The sequence below is a fragment of the Nicotiana tabacum genome, chromosome 11 (assembly GCF_000715075.1).
Source record: "Nicotiana tabacum cultivar K326 chromosome 11, ASM71507v2, whole genome shotgun sequence".
Taxonomy (NCBI): Eukaryota; Viridiplantae; Streptophyta; class Magnoliopsida; order Solanales; family Solanaceae; genus Nicotiana; species Nicotiana tabacum.
The window spans coordinates 117,956,732-117,980,293 of NC_134090.1; the positions used below are offsets into that span (position 1 = coordinate 117,956,732).

General features: G+C 35.5%; 1 protein-coding gene and 1 long non-coding RNA gene across 3 annotated transcripts; both read right to left on the reverse strand.

The window, feature by feature from the left end:
- Positions 1 to 457: 457 nt before the first annotated feature.
- Positions 458 to 4,566, reverse strand: LOC107795376 (uncharacterized). 2 transcript variants are annotated; one of them, XR_012696963.1, is made up of 3 exons: positions 3,864 to 4,566; positions 1,204 to 1,303; positions 458 to 982 (listed from the first exon to the last, which is right to left on the reverse strand). It is a non-coding gene; the product is annotated as an uncharacterized LOC107795376 (long non-coding RNA). The 2 variants fall into 2 exon arrangements; XR_001650090.2 differs by having other exon boundaries at positions 458 to 1,000.
- A 17,402-nt stretch (positions 4,567 to 21,968) lies between these two features.
- LOC107828153 (uncharacterized) lies at positions 21,969 to 23,000 on the reverse strand. Its single transcript, XM_016655416.2, has one exon. It carries the CDS (start codon positions 22,868 to 22,870, stop codon positions 22,163 to 22,165), a length of 708 nt encoding a protein of 235 aa, XP_016510902.1. The 5' UTR covers positions 22,871 to 23,000; the 3' UTR covers positions 21,969 to 22,162.
- Positions 23,001 to 23,562: the final 562 nt, after the last annotated feature.

The following is a 23,562-nucleotide window of genomic DNA, read 5'->3' on the forward strand; positions in this document are numbered from 1 at the left end:
CCAATTGCTATAAGACCTCGTTCATCATCAACATCATCAATGTCCTCATCTGAATTGTCTTTACAAGTAATAATAATTGCTTTGGATGGCCCTTGTTGTAGTTCTTCTTATCATGAACTGGTTCTTTCTTCATGTTCCTTCTTTTAAATCTCTCCTTTTTCCACTCGACTTTCCACATAGGATAATTTTTTATAATGTAGTCCTATTTACCACATTTGAAGTATCCATCAGTAACCTGTAAGTGATCTCTTATCCTCTCTTTCCACCATGAATAATATTGGCTATTGAATAGTGGTGGTCTAGTTATGGACTACCCTTCATAGTTTTCAGGTGGTGCTCTCATATTGATCTTCTTCCTAAGGTGTTAGCCTCTTCGAGGATAATATGCTCTGATACCAATTAATATTTTATACTTCAATATCACACAAGAGGGGAGAGTGATTTGTATGGTGTCCGATTTTCGCGTGCATTGGATTATCAAAGGACCTGGTTCTTTGATGAGTTCCTTAAACTACAATTGTAGATTAAATAATGTAGAAAGTAAAGAACACAAGTATTTTTCACGTGGAAAATACCTGGCTCAAAAGGTGAAAAAACCTCGACCTACATAGGATTTTCTCCAAACACTTCACTAAACTCAAAGCCAAAACAAAGTTTACAAACTCTTGCAAACTTAAAGATTAAACTCTAACCCTTGTAGCAACACGTCACGGGCTGTTGCGACTACTTCAAGTTAACTCTAACTTGAATTAGACAACTCAAGTACTTAGTACAATTTGCTTCTAAAGAAAGCTGAAAGGTACAACTCAAAAGCTCCTACTATACTTGAACAAGAACTAAAGAAAGACACATGGAACTAGTTCTTCAATCTGGTTCATGTGGTTTCAGGTTAGCACCCTTGAATCTCACAGGAATTTCTCACTATAAATGCCTTGTTATTTTGCTCTCAATTTTTGCTTTACTTTAGTGTGTATGCGATTACCTGTAAAAGAGAATAACACTGATATTTATAGAGTTAGTAGAATAAGGAGTAACTAGAAGTATGATGTTTTACTCTTCTTTGGTGGAAGAGTTCTAGTTAACTTCAATTTATAACTCTTTCCTTATCTTGGATAGAGTTCTCTTCAAGTAAGGAGTCATGCTCCTTATCAAATATACAATTTTTTCGTTTAGGAATTATCAGAAATAACCACTTATACTTACATGCATGCCTCTTGCTTGTTTCTGATTTTAACCTGCGTACAATATCCATAGATCTTGTTCATGCATGTGTTCCTTTGTCAAATCATCAAAACCTATATCGCTTAGGTTAACAAAAGGAGAAAAAAGACAAATGGAATCAAAATATGGAGAGAGAAAAATAAATATATAATTTGAAAAAAAATGAATGGAGTATGAAAAGGAGGGGAAAAAAACAAAAAAGGACGAAAAAATAATTGGTTTGATCTGGCGTAATGGGTACTAAAAATAAATGGGGCTGCATGGTATGGTCGGGTAAATAGTTTCAAATGCATAGATATTCTGTTTAAGACTCCTTTAATGATATTCAAAGATGAAACTTAGGGATCATTTGGTAGGATGCATTAGATAAAATAATGCTTGCATTAGCTTTGTGTATTAATAATATCTTGTTTGGTAGATATTTTGAACCTATGCATTAGTTATACATCCTATTTGGTATTATCCTATACATAACTAATGCATAGAAAACCATGGTATTAGCAATGCAATGGGTTTTAATGCATGTATTAGCTTAGTTAAAGACAAAATTGTCCTTCAAAATTTATGCTTGATTAAAATATGCTAGTTATTATATTAATGCAAGTTTAAAATAATTCAAATAGTGAGAAATAAAATTATATCTCTAGTAAATAAATAAATACTTAGCATATTTCCTTTTTTATAATAAATATTTAGTTCTATTTTACAATATAGGTAGACAAATCAAATAATTTTTTAAAATTTTTTCATATAAAAATATTTCTCAACATATGTTTCTTTTAAAAAGTTTGAGTAATGGACTAGTTTTAAGGATATTTTTGTAAACAAGCAATTCTTTTAGAAATTGTGCAATGCTTTAATACATCAAACCAAACAATAGATAAGAAATATGTCAGCATAACTAATATCAGCATAACTAATGCAAGCATAACTAATACCAGCATTACCAATACATTATATTCAGCATTATTCTTATGCATCCTACCAAACGACCCCTTATGGGTCATTTGGCTCGAGAAAAGATATGCAGGAATAATAATGCAAAAATTTATTTTTTGTTAAATGCTTTTAAGAATTTTCCCTTTTTAATGTGTGATGGCATTTATGTCATTTTATTATCTTAATCCATGTAATAGAATAAATTGTTACACAGGCAAAAGATGTGGATTACGTGTGATGGATTCTTCAACAATACTTTTATGTCATACTTGATTCTTCTCAACAGCCTTTGACAGTGTTACTAAGCAAGTGTAAAAATCCAAACTCTCGTATAAAGTTTTTGACAGATTAAATGAGGTGCGTATAAGAGATAACCACCAAATGACCTAAATGACACCTATACTCACTTTATCATATCGGTCCCTAAACTTTACTTGTTTTCATCTAGACAATTTAACTTGATCAAAACTTATTATTTAAACCCCTCTGACTATTGATCAAGCACATGTGGCAAAATAATGGTTGAGCTGGATAAAGTGAATGTAATTCACGCGGATAATGAGCGTGAGTTTGAGCATTTTGAACCAAAATTAATTAAAATAAGAAGAAAAAATCAGTCAAATAAGTAAAAAAAAAAAAAAAAAAGGAAACGGGTCGATCCAAATAACTGAAGCAACGGGTGGATCTGTTCTTCCCCATGCCCACCTTTCTCTTTCTCCTTATTTTGATTTAATACCCAAGCATATTTTCCCCTCCGACCAAGAAGTTGCAGGATATTCTTTCTCAATATTCACTAGTTGGGCCCTGATAATTTGGAGAATTTGTAGAAGCTAGCAGAGCAGTTCCACAAGCAAGCACCTATTGCTGCCCCAGCTACCGGGGCGCCTGAAGGTGTTGCTGCAGATGATGAGGTGCCGGAACTCGTGGCTGGCCAAACCTTTGAAGCAGCCGATGCAGAGGAGGGTCACACTTCCTAAAATTTTAATTGAATTTTGTATCAACCCCTTCTCCATCTCAACGTTTTGAGATCCGTTTAATTTAGATGAGTGTTCTATTTGATTTTGATTGTGACAACTAAAAAATTCATCAAAATGGTTTTTGTAGTAAACCCCCACCCCCACCCCCACCCCCCCTTTTCGTTCCCCGTGTAAGCTTCTTCTTCTTCTCCCTACTGCGCCCCCCCCCCCCTACAATACCCTATTCTGTAACGGCTCACTACAATACCCTATCATGGCTACGGAACTGTCGCCGATAACCTCCGCCGCCGACCCAAGTCGCCGCCTTCATCAGGGACCAAACCTAAGCGAATAAGTGTAAAATGAGGGGAAAATTTGGGTGGGGGTTAATAATCATTTCCCATTTTAATTATTTTCCGGTGTGGCCATAATAAATGATCTGTAGCCTATGTGGTTTAATTTCTTGACATGGCATTCTATGTGTAGGAGATTGTATTACACGCATTAATAGTGTCGTGTCATAAGCGTTTATTATACATAAAATATAAGTGTTCAATTAACAAATTGTTAAATTTGGAAACCGGCATAATAAAAGTAGGACAAGCATAGATGACATTTACACCATTCAGCCCTAGCAATATTTAAGACTCCAGTTCAGTGAGGTCCAATAAGGCAATATTAACAAACCAGATACGAAAAGAAAGGAAGAAAATAATTATAATAACAGAAGGGCAACTTGGTACGGACCTTTGTTACCAATTAACGATGAATCTGTGTTGGCATCTTTAACGTATCCAATGGCATTATGCACCCTTGGAACTTTTTGGGTATGCTGACACTCGACTTACATTTCTATGTCAATACAGTCATCACTCAAAGAAAAAAGAGGACTAATATAGTGACCACATGAAAGACATTTAATTTCTGAAGTCACCAACCCCATTGTAGTGCAAGGGCTTTCTTTTCCTTTTTTTTATTGTAAATATAATTCTATGGGCTCATGTGCAATGCTTTTATAAACTTTATGCTATCACATTTTAGAAAGTGGGTGTCATTTAAAGAAAATGGTTATGAAAAACATGTTAGAACTATGAACTTTCTTGAGAAGTTATATGCACGCCCGATAATATTACTTGAAAATGCATGTAAATAACTTTTCCAGATACGCAGCTATTTTATTCACAGCTCAAAAACGTCACTACCTACAATAAACATATTAGGAAACTGAAATAGAAATTTAGAGCTCAAGTAGTACAACTATTAATTCAGGCGTCACGTCCTTAGTTGTTAACTAAGTACACGTGCGGCACTTGACAACTCGCTCACGATCTTGCACAAATTACTCACGTTCTTGCTATGCCAAGTCAGCCTTACTACATTTAGGACCGCTAAGAGAATGGTGGAAAGAACACAAGAGAATTGTTCAATGAAGCTTTGTATTAGAGAGAACTTGAATTGTTTGCTTGATGAATTACAAATGAATGACCCCCTTTATATACTAGTCTCCTAGGGGCTAGTGTGTAAATATTAATTATTACACATGTCCTTGATATTTACAAGATAAGGGCTTTTTCTAGAATTCTCTACAAGCCTAGAAAATTCCAAGGACTTTCCTAGCAAATCCATAAGGATCTAGGTTTTTCCTAAGGAAATATCCATACTTCTCTATAATCTTCTCACAAATGCTAGCCTTATTCTTATGTAAGCTTCCACATGACATTAATATATGCCAAATGGCGCCTATGTGGCATGATGACATGGCGGGTCATCACACTCTCCCCCACCCAATATTGCGACGACCGCGGCGCAATGCTGCTGCATAAACTCTCGGATCTTATCTTTGAATTGCCACAAGTCTTCATATCGTTCCCACGTGGCCTCCTCCGGTGATTGCCCTTTCCAATGGACGAGGAACATAGCAGTGGCTTTTTGCCCTTGTTTTCGCTTGGCCTGGTAATCTATGATAGCCTCAATCTCCCGATCATGCGAGGCGGTGATAGTCATTGGCGTCCGACTTGATTGGCCCCTACTCGGATCATCCTTATCTTCATGATATGGTTTAAGCATGCTGGCATGGAAGACAGGGTAGATCTTAAGATACGATGGCATGTCAAGCTTGTATGAGATCTTGCCTACCTTGGCGACGATCTTAAATGGCCCCTCATACTTGCGAATCAAATTCTGATGCATGCCCCGTAGTGCCTTGAACTGTCTTGGGTTAAACTTCACCATGACCATGTCCCCAACTCCATAGTATGTGGGACGCCGCTTACGGTCCGCAAACTTCTTCATCTTCTTAGCTGCCTTATCCAAGTAGGACTTAGCAATGTCGAGCTCCTCCTCCCATCCTTTAGCCATATGATAAGCTCCCAAACTCTTTCCCTCGAATGCGGCTGGTAATGAATGTGGAGTTTGTGGTTGTTGGCCTGTTGCTAGCTCAAATGGTGTCCGCCCAGTGGACTCACTCCGCTGCAAGTTATAAGAGAATTGGGCGATGTCTAGGAGCTTTGCCCAATCTTTCTGATGTGCGCTTACATAATGCCTCAAGTAGCATTCTAGTAAGGCATTGACTCGTTCCGTTTGTCCATCCGTCTGTGGGTGGAAGCTAGTACAAAAGTGCAGTTCCGTGCCAAGTATGTCGAACAACTCTCTCCAAAAGTTCCCAGTGAAGCGGGGGTCTCGATCACTGATGATATGCCTTGGTAAGCCCCAATACTTTACCACGTTCTTAAAGAATAGCTTGGCGGCTTCCTTAGCTGTGCAACCCGGTGAGGCGGGCATGAAGGTGGCATATTTGGAAAATCTATCCACGACCACCATAATAGTACCATAACTATCAGACTTCGGTAGGCAAGTGATAAAGTCCATAGTCACGCTCTCCCATGGACGCTCTGCAACTGGTAGTGGCTCCAAAAGTCCTCCGGGTTGTTGTTGTTCAATCTTGTCCTATTGACAGACAAGACAAGTCTGCACATAGCACTCTATGTCATTTTGCATACGTGGCCAATAGTAGACTGACTCAACCAAGGCCCTAGTGCGACGTTGACTTGGATGACCAGCCCACATTGTGTCATGACTCTCCCTTATGATCCGTCGTCTAATGTCTCCAAACTTAGGAAAGTAGACCCGCCGACCTGTGGTAAGTAGTAGGCCGTCTTCTATCCAAAACCGTCTCGTCTTGACTTTGTTAGCTAACTCGATAAGTTGTCTGGCTGCTGGATCATGCTGCATGCCTTCTTTTATAGCCTCCCGAATGTCCCATCTCGCTGAAGTGATTGCAGCAAGCTCGGCTTTTCGGCTTAAGGCATCGGCTACAGCATTACCTTTTCCCGGCTTATACTCCAGCGCATAATCAAACTCGGCTAAGAAATCTTGCCACCTAGCCTGCTTTGGTGTGAGCTTCTTCTGTGTTTGAAAGTAGCTAGTAGCCACATTATCAGTCTTGACCACGAACCTCGACCCGGGCAGATAATGTCTCCATGTACGAAGGCAATGCACAATGGCAGTCATTTCCTTCTCTTGTACCGTGTAACGCCGCTCCGTCTCATTTAACTTGCGGCTCTCAAATGCTATGGGATGCTTATCCTGCATCAGGACACCTCCAATGGCAAAGTCTGAGGCATCTGTGTGCACCTCAAAAGTCTTGGCAAAGTCAGGTAACGCCAAGACTGGCTCCTCTGTTACAACTGTCTTAAGGCCTTCAAATGCCTTTTGACAATGCTCCGTCCAAACCCATGGCTTGTTCTTTTTTAGCAACTCAGTCAATGGTGCGGCCTTTGCTGAGTATCCACTGATGAACCGGCGATAGTAGTTAACAAGGCCAAGGAAGGATCTCAACTCAGTTACCTTTATGGGTGCCTCCCACTCCTGGATAGCACGTACCTTAGCATCGTCCATGCGTAGCTCACCATTGCTAATGACATGGCCCAAGAAGTGCACCTTTGATTGCGCGAACTCACATTTCTCCCTCTTGATGTATAGCTCGTTCTCTCGCAAGACTTGGAAAACCTTCCTTAAGTGCTCCATGTGCTCCCCCAAGGTGTTGTTGTAGATGACTATGTCGTCTAGGTAGACTACCATGAATTGATCAAGGTAGGGATGGAAGATCTTGTTCATAAGGGTGCAAAATGTAGCCGGTGCATTGGTTAAGCCGAAGGGCATCACCAACCACTCAAAGGCTCCATATCTCGTCACACATGCTGTCTTTGGCTCATCCCCTTCGGCAATGTGAACCTGGTAGTAGCCCTTTCGAAGATCCACCTTGGTAAAGTACTTGGCTTGCCAAGTCTATCGAACAAGTCAGCAATGAGCGGGATTGGGTACTTATTCTTCGCGGTGACCTTATTAAGTGCTCGGTAGTCTATGCACAAACGCAACGATCCATCCTTCTTCTTCTGGAACAATACTGGTGCGTCGAAAGGTGCCTTTGATGGGCGAATGTGACCAGCATCCAACAACTCTTTCAATTGTTTCTTGAGCTCCTCCAGCTCGGGCGGTGCCATACGATATGGGGAAAATGCGGGTGGTTTAGCCCCTGGCTCCAACTCAATCTTGTGATCCACCTCTAGCCTAGGCGGCAAGTGCTTAGGAAACTTCTCGGGCATGACATCCTTGTTCTCCTCAAGCAACTTCTCTATGCAAGGCGACACTGTCTCTTGAAAATTCTTGTCTTCCTCTAGACTTGCAATGGTTGCCACGAATGTGGGCTCCCCCTTCTTGATCCCCTTGACAACCTGCATAGCTGAGAGTTGTGCTTGGATCTGTCCGTGTGGCATAGTCATTGTAGGTACCATGCAAGCTCCTTCTCGCTCCATAACCAAAAGACGTTGGAGGTAGGGGTTGATTAAAGTATGACAATGTCTAAAGAACTCTTGCCTCAGTATGATGTCAAATATATCCATAGCGGTTACGGTAAAGTTTGTCATACCTTTCTAAGTTCCCAATTTGACACCAACTCCATTAGCTACCCCATGAGCATTCTGTATCTCGGCATTCACGGTCTTGACGCGAGAGTTGGTTGGAGCAAGCTTCAATTTCAGTCTCTTTGCGGCAGCCTCAGTCACGAAATTATGAGTTGCTCCTATGTCCACCATTGCACGAGCGGGCTTGTTGTTGATGGTGAGATCCACGTACTGATTGCCATTCTTGGTAGGTTGGATAGCTTGCTTCGTGACAGCACCACATAATCCGATCATACCCAACTGTGCGGTTCCCGGACTCTCTCCTTGTGGCTGCTCCTTCCGCTCACGTACCATGGCACTGAGGCTCTTGAGGTCAGGACAATTCCTTAAGCCATGTGGCCCTCCACATATATAGCATCCCTTCTTCTGGACCTGTGCCTTCTTCTCGGCGTAGCCCTGGAGGCCACTCGACTTTTTGAAATCTTGAGTCTTGGAGTATTGTTGTTGTATCTCCTTGCCTTTGCCACGGTATCCCCCACCTTTGACATTGTTAACCTTTGACTCCTTTCCATTACCTTTGTCATGCTTGTCATGCCTGAAGTCCATCAATGATTCAGCCTCCACTATGGCTTGGTCTATATCAGTGACTTGTCGGCATTGCAACTCCTGCTTAGCCCAATTTTGCAACCCGTCCATGAAGTGGAACAACAAGTCATCATTGGTCAGGTTGGGGATTTGAAGCATAAGGGTAGTGAACTCCTTGACATGGTTACGTATGCTCCCTGTTTGCTTCAATTCCCTAAGCTTGCGCCTTGCCTCGTACAAGACATTGTTTGGAAAGAACTGTCGCTTGAACTCTGCTTTGAACTGATCCCATGTGCTAATAGTACCTAGACCTTTATCCATGTTGTCCATCTTCCTTCTCCACCATAGCATGGCAGTATCTGAGAGGTACAATACCGTAGTATTGATCTTGGCCTCGTCGTCCCTCACTTTGCCGTGCTTGAAGTAGTTCTCCAAGTGCCAAAGGAAGTTTTCCACTTCTTGTGCATCACGAACACCTTTGAACACCGGGGGTTTAGGAGCCTCGATTTTGGCCTCCCTCGTCACCACAACATTGCTGGCTACCTCGGTCATTCCAGCATTGACATGCTCCTCGAGTGACTCTATCTTTGCCTTCATAGCATCGATAGTACTCAAAGCCTCTATGAGTCTGCACTCTAAGGCAGTGATGGTTTGTCTTAGTTCCATCTCAGTCTGTGTACGTCCCTCCAAGTCATTTCGGATACTCTCAATCTCTTCAAGAGTGTGCCCCTCAAGAACATTAAGGGTGCCTTCCACCTTCCCCAAGCGTTGGCCAAATACCTCCACGGCATCCATCCCCACGTTCATCTTCATCACCCACTCTTTACCGAGCGAGACGTCCTCTGGAAGGACCTCCACTTCATCCTCGCTCGCCTCAGTGGCAGATGGTTCTTGGGATGTAAGCCCTTCGTTTAAGACAACCTCAGGTGGCACCTCCTGGCTCTTGTTGGTGGCATCCCTCTTTTTTCTACGGCCGCTCTTGCCAGCAGCATCCTGGATGACGTTGGCTTGGGTGTTAGCAACGTTAATTTCTCTGTCGTTCTCCATTCCCTTAGTTGAAACCTTCGCTCTGATACCACGTTGTCACGTCCTTAGTTGTTAACTAAGTACACGTGCGGCACTTGACAACTCGCTCACGATCTTGCACAAATTACTCACGTTCTTGCTATGCCAAGTCAGCCTTACTACCTTTAGGACCGCTAAGAGAATGGTAGAAAGAACACAAGAGAATTGTTCAAGGAAGCTTTGTATTAGAGAGAACTCGAATTGTTTGCTTGATGAATTACAAATGAATGACCCCCTTTATATACTAGTCTCCTAGGGGCTAGTGTGTAAATATTAATTATTACACAAGTCCTTGATATTTACAAGATAAGGGCTTTTTCTAGAATTCTCTACAAGCCTAGAAGATTCCAAGGACTTTCCTAGCAAATCCATAAGGATCTAGGTTTTTCCTAAGGAAATGTCCATACTTCTCTAGAATCTTCTCACAAATGCTAGCCTTATTCTTATGTAAGCTTCCACATGGCATTAATATATGTCAAATGGCGCCTATGTGGCATGATGACATGGCGGGTCATCACACTTGGAACTTTTTGGGTATGCTGACACTCGACTTACATTTCTATGTCAATACAGTCATCACTCAAAGAAAAAAGAGGACTAATATAGTGACCACATGAAAGACATTTAATTTCTGAAGTCACCAACCCCATTGTAGTGCAAGGGCTTTCTTTTCCTTTTTTTTTTATTGTAAATATAATTCTATGGGCTCATGTGCAATGCTTTTATAAACTTTATGCTATCACATTTTAGAAAGTGGGTGTCATTTAAAGAAAATGGTTATGAAAAACATGTTAGTGTTATGAAATAAAAACAATTTAGTAAAGCATGAACAAGAAATAAAAGCAACTTGGTAAAACATGAACAAGAATAGAGATAGAGAGAAGGAAGAGATTTTCTTCTTCAATTGTGTGTATTTTCCTATCTATTACAAGACCTTTATATAGGCATGAAAAGTGAAGAAAATATGTCATGGAATATGTCAATGAACATAGAAAATATGTCATTGAATATGTCATTAACCATTTGAGAGAAAAATCATGGAGGAAGAGTAGACATCCACCATATTTTGATTTTTATCATAACACTCCCCCTTGGATGTCCATAAATAATGTGCCTCGTTAAAACCTTATTAGGAAAAAACCCTATGGGAAAAAAAATCCTAATGAAGGAAAAAGAGTACACATATTTAGAAATACGTCTTTTGGTTGCCTCGTTAAAAACTTTGCAAGGAAAACCCAATGGGACAAAACCTTGTAAGGGAAAAAGAGTACAACACATATTAACTCCCCCTGATGAGATCATCAGTTCACATCGTTGAGCCTTCGTATCCTAATCTTGTACACTAGTTTCTTGAAGGTTGATGCCGGTAGATATTTGGTGAACAAATCAGCCATATTATCACTTGAACAGATCCGTTGCACATTAATATCACCATTCTTTTGAAGATCATGTGTGAACAATAATTTAGGTGAAATGTGCTTTGTCCTAACTCCTTTATGAATCCTCCATTTAATTGGGTTATGCATGTTGTATTTTCTTCATACAAAACTGTGGGTAGTTTATCACACTTCAAACCACATTTGTCTCGAATAAGATGTATAGTAGACCTCAACCATACACATTCTCGACTTGCTTCATGAATAGCAATTATCTCAGCATGATTAGAAGAAGTAGCCACGATTGATTGCTTAGTCGATCGCCAAGATATGACAGTGCCACACATGTAAACACATAACATGTTTGAGATCAAGTCTTGTGTGTGTCAGATAATTACTCCACATCGACATAACCAACAAGATCGGTATTGCAATCATTGCCATAAAATAAGCTCACATCGGTAATCTCCATTAGATAAAGCAATATGTGCTTGATTTTATTCCAATTTCTCCTTGAGCGGAGCTATATCTTGTTAAGACATTAACTGAAAAAGTTATGTCATGCCTTGTAGTGTTAGCAAGATATATTAGCGCACCAATTGCATTAAAATATGGTACTTTAGGACCAAGAAACTCTTCATTATTTTCATGAGGTCGGAGTGAATCTTTATTTATATCGAGTAATCTCACAACCATCCGGGTACTTAATGGATGTGCTTTATCCACATAGAAGCTCTTTAAAATCTTTTTAGTGTATGTTGATTGAAGGACAAAATTCTATCTTTCATATATTCAATTTGTAGACCAAGACAAAATTTTGTCTTTCCAAGATCTTTCATTTCCAGATTCTTTCTTTAAATAGTCTACTGCTTTAGGAAGCTCTCCGGGAGTTCTAATGATATTTGAATCATCAACATACATGGCGATTAAATTCAAATCCATATCCTTTTATAAGGACACAAGGACAAATTGAATTATTCTTATACCCTTCTTTCAATAAGTACTCTCTCGGGCGATTATACCACATGCGCCCTGATTTTTTCAATCCGTATAAGTATTTTTGAAGCTTTATTTAATAAATTTCTTGGAAACCTTAATATGCTCCAAGACAATTTAAATCTTTCAATGATATCCACTATACACATATCAAGTTTTTCATATATTGCCAGATTAAAACCTGAAGTGACTATATCCACTATAAGAGAACATGTCTCCATATAATCAATGTGAGGATATTTACTAATTTTCTTGTGCCACAAGTCGTCTTTATGTCTATCGACTTGAACCTTTCGCACAAGAACACATTTATACCTCAATTGACTTTATACTTTTAGATGTTGGACTATCCGTCCAACTTCACATTTTTCAAGTGAAGTAAATTTCATTGCATATTTTTTATTTGGCCAATCTTTTATCCGTCCAAATTTCATGACAGATTTGATCTCAAGATCCTCGTCAATATTAATCATATTGAGCGCTACATTATATTAACAATATCGTCGACAATCATTTTATGTCGGTTTCATTATTACCCAATAAAGACATAACTTATTGAGATCTCTTTATTTCATTATTTTCAGGTACCTGAGCCTCTCCCATGAGGTCTTATGAAGTGTTATGTCGTGGTGCTCTTCTAGGGCACTTGCCTCCTTATTATGACCATTTTGAATATTTGCCCCTCTCCTTCTTCAAGGAGTTTTATCTTTGGAACCGATTGGTCTGTTACACTTCATGCGTGCCATAGACTCTGTCCCTCATGGACTTTATTCTATTTGGAGCATTAGCAGCTGAACTATGACATTTAGCTTTGGGTCAGCAAATACGTCTGACAATAATTTGTAAATGAATTATCACTTGAACTTCAAGTTTATATTTTCTTGTAGGAGGATCTATATGTATTCATAATAATTCATTTCATGTATCACTTTCTCAGCTGCCCATTTTCTCCCCCTAATGTTGGAATCACCAACACATTTCCCAACCATCTTTGGGAACTCATCTTTGTGCATTTTGGTGGCATAATTAAATCATATAACACATCCATATTTCTATATAGAAATTATTTGGTTCCTGACCCTGAACCGATTGTGATAGGGAAATTTTTTTTATAACTTGGCTAGATGCGTACAAGTGCTGCTGTATATTAAATAATAAATCTCATACCAAATTTCGTTTTTGGGAGTTTTGTTCTCATAACCAATGATTTAGCTATAATTGGAGGCATACAATTTCTGCTAAACCAACTTGGATTTAAACCAGTATTATTAAGATAAATCATCATAATTTATATTCTGGAATTGTACTCTAATAATTTGAGCAAGCAATCTTGCAAAAACCAAACTGCAAGTTGATAACAAATGCACATGTGACCATAAAATAGATGCATCTATTAAAATCATATTATAGTAAACAGTCCACATGGCAGGTGACTGGGCCCATATATATATATCACCTTTTATTCCTTCCAGAAATCAAAGGATTCAATCCCAACCTTTAACTGGTATATCATGAGAATAAGCAGCACAAGAGAATTCTTGAAGAATCTTCTATTCTTCAATATGTGTCAATGTAATTCTTAATTAATTTTTCGCATCATAATTGAACCGATATGGTCAACCGGTCATGCCAATTAATATTTATTTTAGTAAATCTCTAGTTTACTTGTGGCATATGATTCCAGCATCATGCTTATATTTGTGTAGTACAAATAGAAAGAAGATCGGGTAACCTTTCATATTTACCCGGTATGATTATAGAAATATGAAGATATTCAATCTTTCATTTATAGTCTCAATATGCCAATCACTTTGACTTATATATTTGAAACTCAAAAAGTTTCTTTTGAGACTTTACAATATCAATGTCATGAATAAGTTTATTCATCGGGGTAGTAACAAATTAGTTTTTCCGGAGTTCTTAACAACTTTTGTACTACAAAATCTTTTATCATACCATTCATATGGTAAATATTTCATTCACGGAGAAAATTATATCATAATAAATTATCATGGTCAAAATCATCATAAGCAAAATCATTTCTTGCTTTAATTTTGCCTTTAATAACTTTTATAAGGCATGACAAAATAATATTTGGCATATCACATGTACGCGACCAATGACATATTTATGTAACCACACAATAATATTTATTCTCTTTATTTTACTCAAACCTCTCTTAGAGGTGAGTTGTGTGGTATTCATATAATCATGAATTGCATGTCTTTATTCATTGCTTTTATCACATATTGCCACATTCAACTTTAGGAATGGGTTTGCATTCTCAATGCTTATCATAAGTCACATTCTCTTCAAGGAATGGATCATAATCAGCGACGTGTTTTATTATTTTCATACCAATTTGATGGTAAGCATTGCTTTCACATTTTGAAGGACTATTTTGAGAACCCTTATTGTTCTCCTTTTATAATCATAGTGATGATTATTATTATTTTGATATTTGGAACGCTCACGTTCATTGTTTAACCACTTGTCTTCATTGAAACTTATTATGCATTGTTATCACATTCACTTCAAGAATGGAGCAAATCAAGTGGGACAATTTTCATGCCTTTTCATGAAAAATATATTATTTTTCTTTAGTCATCATTATATCATCAATATGGTACATTGGGACTCAAACCCAATGTCTTACCAATATAAAGGCATGGTAGATCATAATAAATTGGGACTCAAACCCAACTCTTATCATTATGGAGCATCAGGACTTGATCCCGATGTCTATTCCTCAATTAATGGCATAATAGGCTAAACAATATTGAGATTCATTCTCAAGCCTTAATTTCAATCACATGCCAAAAAAAGTTATACACAACTAATTTGCAACTTAGCAAATCAAATTTGCTTTCTTAAATAAGTGTACAAATCTCAAATCAGCGTAAAGCTTTATTAATTATTTGTAGCATCTATATGAAATACAACCATTTGTAGTCAGAATATTTCTTCTAAATTCTATTAGAGTTTAAAAGGATCATAAAATCATTGTCATAATATTTATTGAGTCTCTCTCAAAAATATTGTTGTTTTCGGGGTATATCCTACCTATTGGATTTGATTTAACGCCATGACTTTCCTTCACTCAATTCAACCAAGCAATTAGTGAATAAATTTATCAAAAGTACATCATATAGGTAACAACACACATATAATACTAATACATAAATTTAGTATTTATATTACCTGAAAAGCGACATTATAGGTAACAACTTACCAGTTGTAGCTTGTGCATCATTCATATAAAATACTTAAAAATGGTATGTCAGTAGCAAGCATCAAGTAAGTCATGGATACTCAAAAATACCTCTTCTAGTAGTCATACTAATCATTGTTTGCTTTCAAATGATACGACCATAAATTATGAAGTATACTTTCTCAATAGCCGGTTTGTTTTTCAAATTTCAAAGAAGTAATTAATCAACCTAAATAAAGATGTGAAGTATTTTTTGTTTTCTTCAAGGTGATTTATGCTTTTAATCAGTATGACCATTTTTTTTGTACTATATGCAAGTGTAAAAATCCAAAAGGAAAAAAAATATTCATCCAAGTAAAAGAAAATGTTAAAAGCGGCAGGACAAATTGAAGATAGTTAACATACAAATATGCATAAGACAATTTATATTAAATATCCTTGGTTACCATGACATGCATCATATCAACAATTAACTGCTACTATGATTTTCACATATAGAACTTTGAAAATTTTATTCCATTCATGCGATATAAAAGATGTAATATTAATATGTGCTTATGTAATATAGGTGTAGTACGAAGTTGTGTGCATATGAGATTTAAGAGGAATGACAAGTATAAGATAATCATACCTTCTTACATTTCATTACTTACCATATGTAGTTTCTCTTTACATTTAACCATATGATGATATGTATAGCTTCTAATTGTAATCTTTCCGGATGTAGGAAAATTTTTGTAGATATATATGCAATTGGTTAGAGACTCGTGCTGATAACGTGTTATGAAATAAAAATAATTTAGTAAAGCATGAACAAGAAATAAAAGCAACTTAGTAAAACATGAACAAGAATAGAGATAGAGAGAAGGAAGAGATTTTCTTCTTCAATTGTGTGTATTTTCCTATCTATTACAAGACCTTTATATATGCATGAAAAGTGAAGAAAATATGTCATGGAATATGTCAATGAACATAGAAAATATGTCATTGAATATGTCATTAACCATTTGAGAGAAAAATTATGGAGGAAGAGTAGACATCCACCATATTTTGATTTTTATCATAACAGTTAGAACTATAAACTTTCTTGAGAAGTTATATGCACGCCCGATAATATTACTTGAAAATGCATGTAAATAACTTTTCCAGATACGCAGCTATTTTATTCACAGCTCAAAAACATCACTACCTACAATAAACATATTAGGAAACTGAAATAGAAATTTAGAGCTCAAGTAGTACAACTATTAATCCAGGCCATACTAGCTACACTATTATTAGTTATGTTCTTTTTTCTCTATCTTGTCATTTCTTTGGCTCCTTCTTCGAACCATGTTACTGCCAACATGTGACTCTGAGCGCACAGCGTCACACGCATGTTCTTTACTACTCGATAGATATTGGCGAAAATTCCCATAACCATAGATTGATCAATCATTTAATAAGTAATGGCGTCTCAACTTCAAATTAGTCTTCCGCTTCAATTTTGACGACACACTCTATTTGTTAGCCTATTTCAAAAAGAATAATATATTTCTATAATTATAAATAATTTAAATTTAAACTTTTTATTTTACGTGTTTTACCCTTCATGATAAGCTTTTATAACCACACAAATGTCATGGCTCCACAAATTTTTTATCTCTTAACCTTTTAAGTCCACAAGTTTCAAAAATCTCCCTCTTTTCTCTTAAATTTCATGTCGAATTAAACTAGCTCGTGTAAATTGAAACGGAGGAAATATATATGAGTCATCCTACATGCATTTTGCTTTATTGGAGCTTATTTAATTTTAATACTAAATTAGTTCGTCTGCTAAAGGAAATTAGAGGTGTTTTAGATCTTATATATATTCAACCTTATACTAACAAATAAATTTCTAATTAGACCGAAACAAATCTTGGCATTATATTGGTAATGCATATGGAGTATCTATTTCTGTTGCGCAGGGGTGTACAAAGAAAACTGATAAACCGCATCAAATTGATAATCCGAATCAAATCGGAAAAAAAAAAAATCGATGTGGTTTGGTTTGGTATTGGAAAATAAAATCCGGCCATAATTGGTTTGGTTTGGTTTTAACTAAAGAAAGTCAAACCGAAACCAAACCAACCTGATAGCACTTTTACATAATTTTTAAAAATATTTTATACATATAAATATTTATTGTAATGTAGCTTATAAGTATTTCTTGAACTTTTTCATAGCTTTATCTTTTAACATATTATTTCAAGTTTAGACTCAACATTCTTGAATGGTAAATAAATTTTAAAGCCCGTAAATGTAGTAACTCAAGCAAAGTCAAATCAATATTAATGCTAACAAAATAAATTCAATTCAATACTAGGAATAACGATAGTGTTGGATAATTATTTTAGTTTTACATTAGTTTATAATAAAAATGCACAATTTATTTTGTCTTTTTCTTTAGTACTTAGTTATATAATTAATACTAGTACTTATTAGCTATACTTATTTTAGCATGATCTATATAGTATTTTTAGATTATGTTAATTTTCATTCTGGCTTATTAATTAGCAATATTTGTTTTATGTAATTTTATTATTTTATATTTATTATTGATTATTTTATTATAATGATATGACTTATCTCATATTATTGTGTTAGTTTCTTGAAAAATACATTATATAGTTTACTACTAGGACTTAAGACATATTTGGAGCACAAGTTACATATTTTATGCTATGAAGATTTTACCGTGAAAAAATCCGAAAAATCCGACTTTGTTGGTTTGGTTTGGTTTATAATTTAAAATTCCGACATCATTGGTTTGGTTTGATAATTGAAAAATCCGAACCAACTCGATCTATGTACACAATGTTGCGTCTCCTTCTTTGTCAAATTTTCAGTTTCTAAAATAAATAAAAATTTATAGGTCTTTGGAGATAACTTCTCTCCATTTAATTTTTTCTCTAACTCATGATCCTTTTCAGAAGTTTTAATCATCATATTATCCCGAATACCAGCAGTTACATTTAGAAGTCTGAACATGGTTAATAGTCTTAGGCGACTGTTTCTTAATTTAATCACCTTATTTATTAATGTACTTGCACTCTATGTCAGAGTTAATCATTCCTAATCTTGTTAAATTTTGTATGATTGTGCCATTGTGAATGTGCTCAGCCTTAGAGGCCAATACTACATTCCAATGTCCTAAATTATATCGGTGTAGTACATAGTTCAATTTCTATGACATCTTTGTCCAAATAGTCGGTCAGACGTACTGTTTACTTTTTTTAATCGATATGCATAAATTATATAGTAATTATATATAAATTTATATAAATTATACATGTATTATTATATATCCACCAGTTATATTTAATTTAAGTGATTTGATGAGCGACTATTTAGATTAATTCTTCATTACAATATTTGTTCAGAAAGATGTGTCACACATAATTTCATAATTTGTAGTACTATTTTTGCACCTACGTACATAACTTGCATTTGTTTTATCACCTGCATAAATTGTATTTTATTGTTTTATATGAAACTCATTCCGTGGAAATATTAAGCATTAAAGACCCCACATTGCATAGTTCTAATTGATACTCCTAGTCCAGTACTTAATCAGTCATTCAACTATACGAAATTAAATAATACAGTCACGTTTTTTTGGTAACAGAAAAGTCACTTAATTATGCATAAACATTCAGAAGGTCACTCAACGAGATTTCGTAAACTTTTCGGCAGCCAAATACCTATTATACCTGCTAAATCATCAAGTTTTATTATTTATCACTTTTTTAATGTTATGATATTATTTTCTCTTTTTAATCTATATTATGACCTTACATATAGAAGAAATAAATCTTATTTATAAAGTAAAAGACAAAAATTATTTTCAAGCATTTATAATATTGGAATAAAAAAAATTAAGCATATATAATATATGTTATAAAATAGACCTATGTTTTAAATAATTATTTTCTTGCATGCATGAAATATATATTTTAAAAGCTTTGGTTTCATTAATTCTCACTTTTGTAAATAAATTTTGAGCTTTTGCTGTTTTTTTTTTTTGGAAATAGGGATAGATTCATTCATAAAAGGTTAGGGAGGCATTACATCGCTGTTAGTAATAGCAGGGATAATGCTGTTAGTAATAGCAGGGATAATGCTAAAGTTCCCAAGTACTGCTAGTATATTACATATAGAGCTTGATACTAGTCTAGTAGTTAAAACTTTATTTTTGTCATCTTGGATTGCCTTCTTTGTTGCGTCCGGAGGTGAGTGTAAAATAGTAGTTGTAGAGCTTAGGTGATGCTTGGAACCCCATTTACACAACAAGTGTGCCACTTTGTTGCCTTCGCGAAAACTATGCCGGATCACTGGATTCCCCAGTTTCTTCAACAAGTACCTGCCTGGAGTGCTTGCTCAATTATTTTATTATTCCGACCTTATGTATGCTTAAAAATTATTTTCACTTTATAAATAAAATTTATTTATAAAAATTATTGATACAAACGAATTATTTTAATTAAATTTCTTAGTTTGCTCAATTATTTTATTATTCTGACCTTATGTATGCTTAAAAATTATTTTCACTTTATAAATAAAATTTATTTCTTTTATAGGTAAGTTCATTATAGATTAAAAAGAGGAAAAGAATATTATAATATTATAATATAAAAAAAATTTAAAAAAAGAAGAAGATAAAGATTGATAGTTTAGAGGGTAAAATAAGTATTTGATCACTAAAAATTTGAAATTATGGTTGAATGATATTCTTATTGCTATAGACATGATTAAATGATTTTTTTGTTATAACTAAAAAATATGGCTTTATTAAATAATTTTGAATAATTAAGGGACCAATTTTAGTGATGAACTCTCGATGCTCCTATATCGGTGTAGATTAGGATTCTACTTTTACAAGTACTTTCATTTTGTTTAGAGAAGAACACGTACCGGCCCTCACCAAAGAGCAAACCAAAGAGTTGTCCTATTAGGAAATAAAACATGGATAAGTTACCTCCTGTAGCAAAGGATGATATCTTATTTATTTTAAATAAATATCTTTTAAAAAAATTATATTTTATAGCTACCTTTTGATTTTTTATAGCCAAATATCTATTTATGGTCGCCTCCTACCCTTAAGCCATAAAATAAGTTTATATTATTTTTCTCTCTATACTCAAATTTCTCTTATCCCCTCAAATTTCTCGTATCCCCTACCCCATATCTATTCTCCCTCTCTCTCTCTCATCTTCCACCTTCATCTTACTTTTACAGAGCATCTCAAAGATATTTTTTTATATTAATGTTTGTACAGTTTCGACAAAACAAGAAGGGCTACAATTTGTATACTTGAAAATCTTCTCTAAATAATTCTGAATTGAGATATTTGGCCTTGTGAGGCCATGAAAAAACTGAGATCTTTTGGGGTTGAAATCTGCCATTAATATCGTTAGCTTCAGCCATACTTTGGAGTAAAGAAGATAAGTAATCTATTAGTTTTGCCATCAGGCTTTGATTTTGAGTGATTTCTAGCTCTGCCATTGTTGTATTGGTACAAGAAAGAAAGGAAAAAGAGGAGAGAAAAGGGATGTGTTGCTTAGGAAAATCGTTGGTGGTGAGGACGATGTGGTAGATAAGAAGAAAGTGAAAATTGAGGTTTCTATTCCGAGGGAATTGTTATTTCCATTCGCTGAGACGACATTAGGATTGTTCCTGAACAAAGATGACGGAGTTTGGGGCTGAGCAACTTGAATTTTTTGTTAACATATTTCAATGTATCTCGCTGTATTTTCATGTATTTCATTGTATTCATTGTCTTTTTTTTCATTGTATTTCAAGGTCTCTCGCTGTATTCCATGTATTTCATTGTATTCACTGTCTCGTTGTATCCCATGAATGTATTCATATATATTTTTATTAATATAATTTATGTATTCAGATGTATATATGTATTCAAATTGCTCCGTTTTTGTTGTATTTATCGGTTGGGAAAAATATTCAGCATATTTTTTCTGAAGATTGTTATGTTTTTGGGGTGTTTTTCGGTTGAGAATCTTTTTTATAACTGGAAATACAAATTTTGTGTGTTATAATTGAGTTTGTTGAGTTATATTAAGAGTCTATTATATTAATTGATTCACTTTCCGTTTAAAAACAGATGAATAGACAATGAATTGTGCTATTTACGTTACTGTATTCACAAATACATATCGTGAATACAGTCAAATACAATAAATCTGTCTAGCTATAATCCCTGTTTTACGCCATGAATACAATCGAATACAGTCGAATACAAAAATCTGTCTAGCTGTAATCCTCTATTTCACACCTAGAAATGTTATTGTATTCATGAATACACTAACTTAAATACATCGAATACACTCTAAAAACCCTGAAAACATAGCTATAAAAAATAATATAATAAATAATAGCTACAACTAGCTAATAACCGCTAAAACATAGTGGTTTCTAAAAGTTTCTCATAAAACATCGACCTCAATGAAACTGTTTTTTCCTTTTCTGAAATCCTTCTCGCGAATCCAAACAAAGCAATAATTAACAACCTCTCTTTTCCACCACACAACAAAATCTGTACAATCCACATGGGTTTCAATAAAAATCTTTGGAAGAAAATTAAGCATAAACTTCAAGGGTCTCAACAATTTTATTCATTTTAAGTCGCCAAGAATTAAAACAATTATTGGTAAAGAGATTATACGTAAGAACAATAATCCAGGATTAACGAATAATATATGTAAAATAATAATTGTCATAAACATCCGTGTAGTTCTATATCAATATTTCGAGCTTCACACTTTCTCTACTACAATTTCCACCATCTCAAATGAATCTTGAGCAGAAATATAGAGAAAAAGTTAAAGAGACCAAAATATTCAAGGGTATTTGTGTCCCAAAAGTACACCTCTCTCACTTCCCAACTCCTCTGTTCAACATTTCCTTGTACCTAATAATAGAATCAAGCCTCTGTAACTTCAACTGCTGCCTAAACATGTTAATAAAATCATCAGCTTTTTCATCAACTGCTTCGTCTTCTCCAAACGACGCTGTTTCCCTCGTCGTCGCCGGTCGCCGCCAATCCACCTGGTCCGCCTCTTCCTCCTTCTCCGCCACCGCCATCTTCTCACTTGCCGACTTCATCATCGTCCTCGTCGGAATCTTAACCGGCGTTTCAACGCACGTGGCAGACTTAGTCCTTGTCACGTGACTCTCAATCTGCGGTTCAATATTATCAACCTTTTGAACTTCTTCTTCATATGGGTCGGCGTGTTGGGCCACAGAAGGAATTGGACCGGGCTTTTCCAACCGGGAGAAAGACAAGTTGATGGAGCGGACCCGTTGTAATAAAGATGGACTACGGTCGAGTTGTGGTGAGTTAACGGAAAAGTCATGAGTGACGGAGGAAAATGGGTCAGGGAAAGAGAAGTTAAAGGACCTGACTCGTTGTAACAAAGATGGACTTCGAGTGAGTTGGGGTATTGAGTTTTCTGTACTTTGTTGGTGTTGTTTCTTAGTATCAGTTTTGCGACTTGAAGTGATGAAAATAGTTCCAATCATGAGGTTCAGAAAGCAGAAGAGAACTGCGGGAGTGAACCAGCTAGCTACAGATTCAATCATGGTGTTTTTATTTTTTATATGTTGGACTTGGAGAAGAACTGCTGAAGGGAAGAAGAAAGAAGATGAAAAACTAAAGAATGAGGAGTTATGGTTGGAGATGCGAGGAAGTTTCTATTTATAGAGTGTTAAGGCTAGTCGGTAGAAATTAAGGCTATTTATAGAGTTTCTATTTTGACCAATATTGTTCCTTGTCTTTGCGTAGGTCTATTTTGGTCCCTCAAAATATAATTTTAAGCATATTTAATTCCTTAAGTATGCAAAAGTGGAGCACCTTTAGTCCACTGGCACAATATATTAAAAAACTAACGGTGTTACCCAACTCTGATTCATGAATCAAATCTTCTGCCCAGAAGCAAAACACTTCCTCTCCTTTTACTGGATAACGCAAATTATCACTTTAATTCCTCATTTTTAGATAATGTCTTCTAAAATTTTGACCTTGAAAATATCTCCTTCTGTGCCAGTTTTCAATGAGAAAATGACACTGTATAGCCGCTGTAAAATAATATATATATATATATATATATATATATATATATATATATATATATATATATATATATATATATATATATATATATACATTTTTAAAAATATTAGTCGATTTTTCCCAAAAGAAAAGTTAAAATTTGAAAAAAAAACATAGCTGCTAGGATCATTTCTAAGCATATTATTGAAGCAAACGAATAACC

Excerpts from the sequence above, each read along its gene's own strand:
- LOC107828153 (XM_016655416.2), bottom strand. The coding sequence starts at position 22,870 with ATGATTGAATCTGTAGCTAGCTGGTTCACTCCCGCAGTTCTCTTCTGC.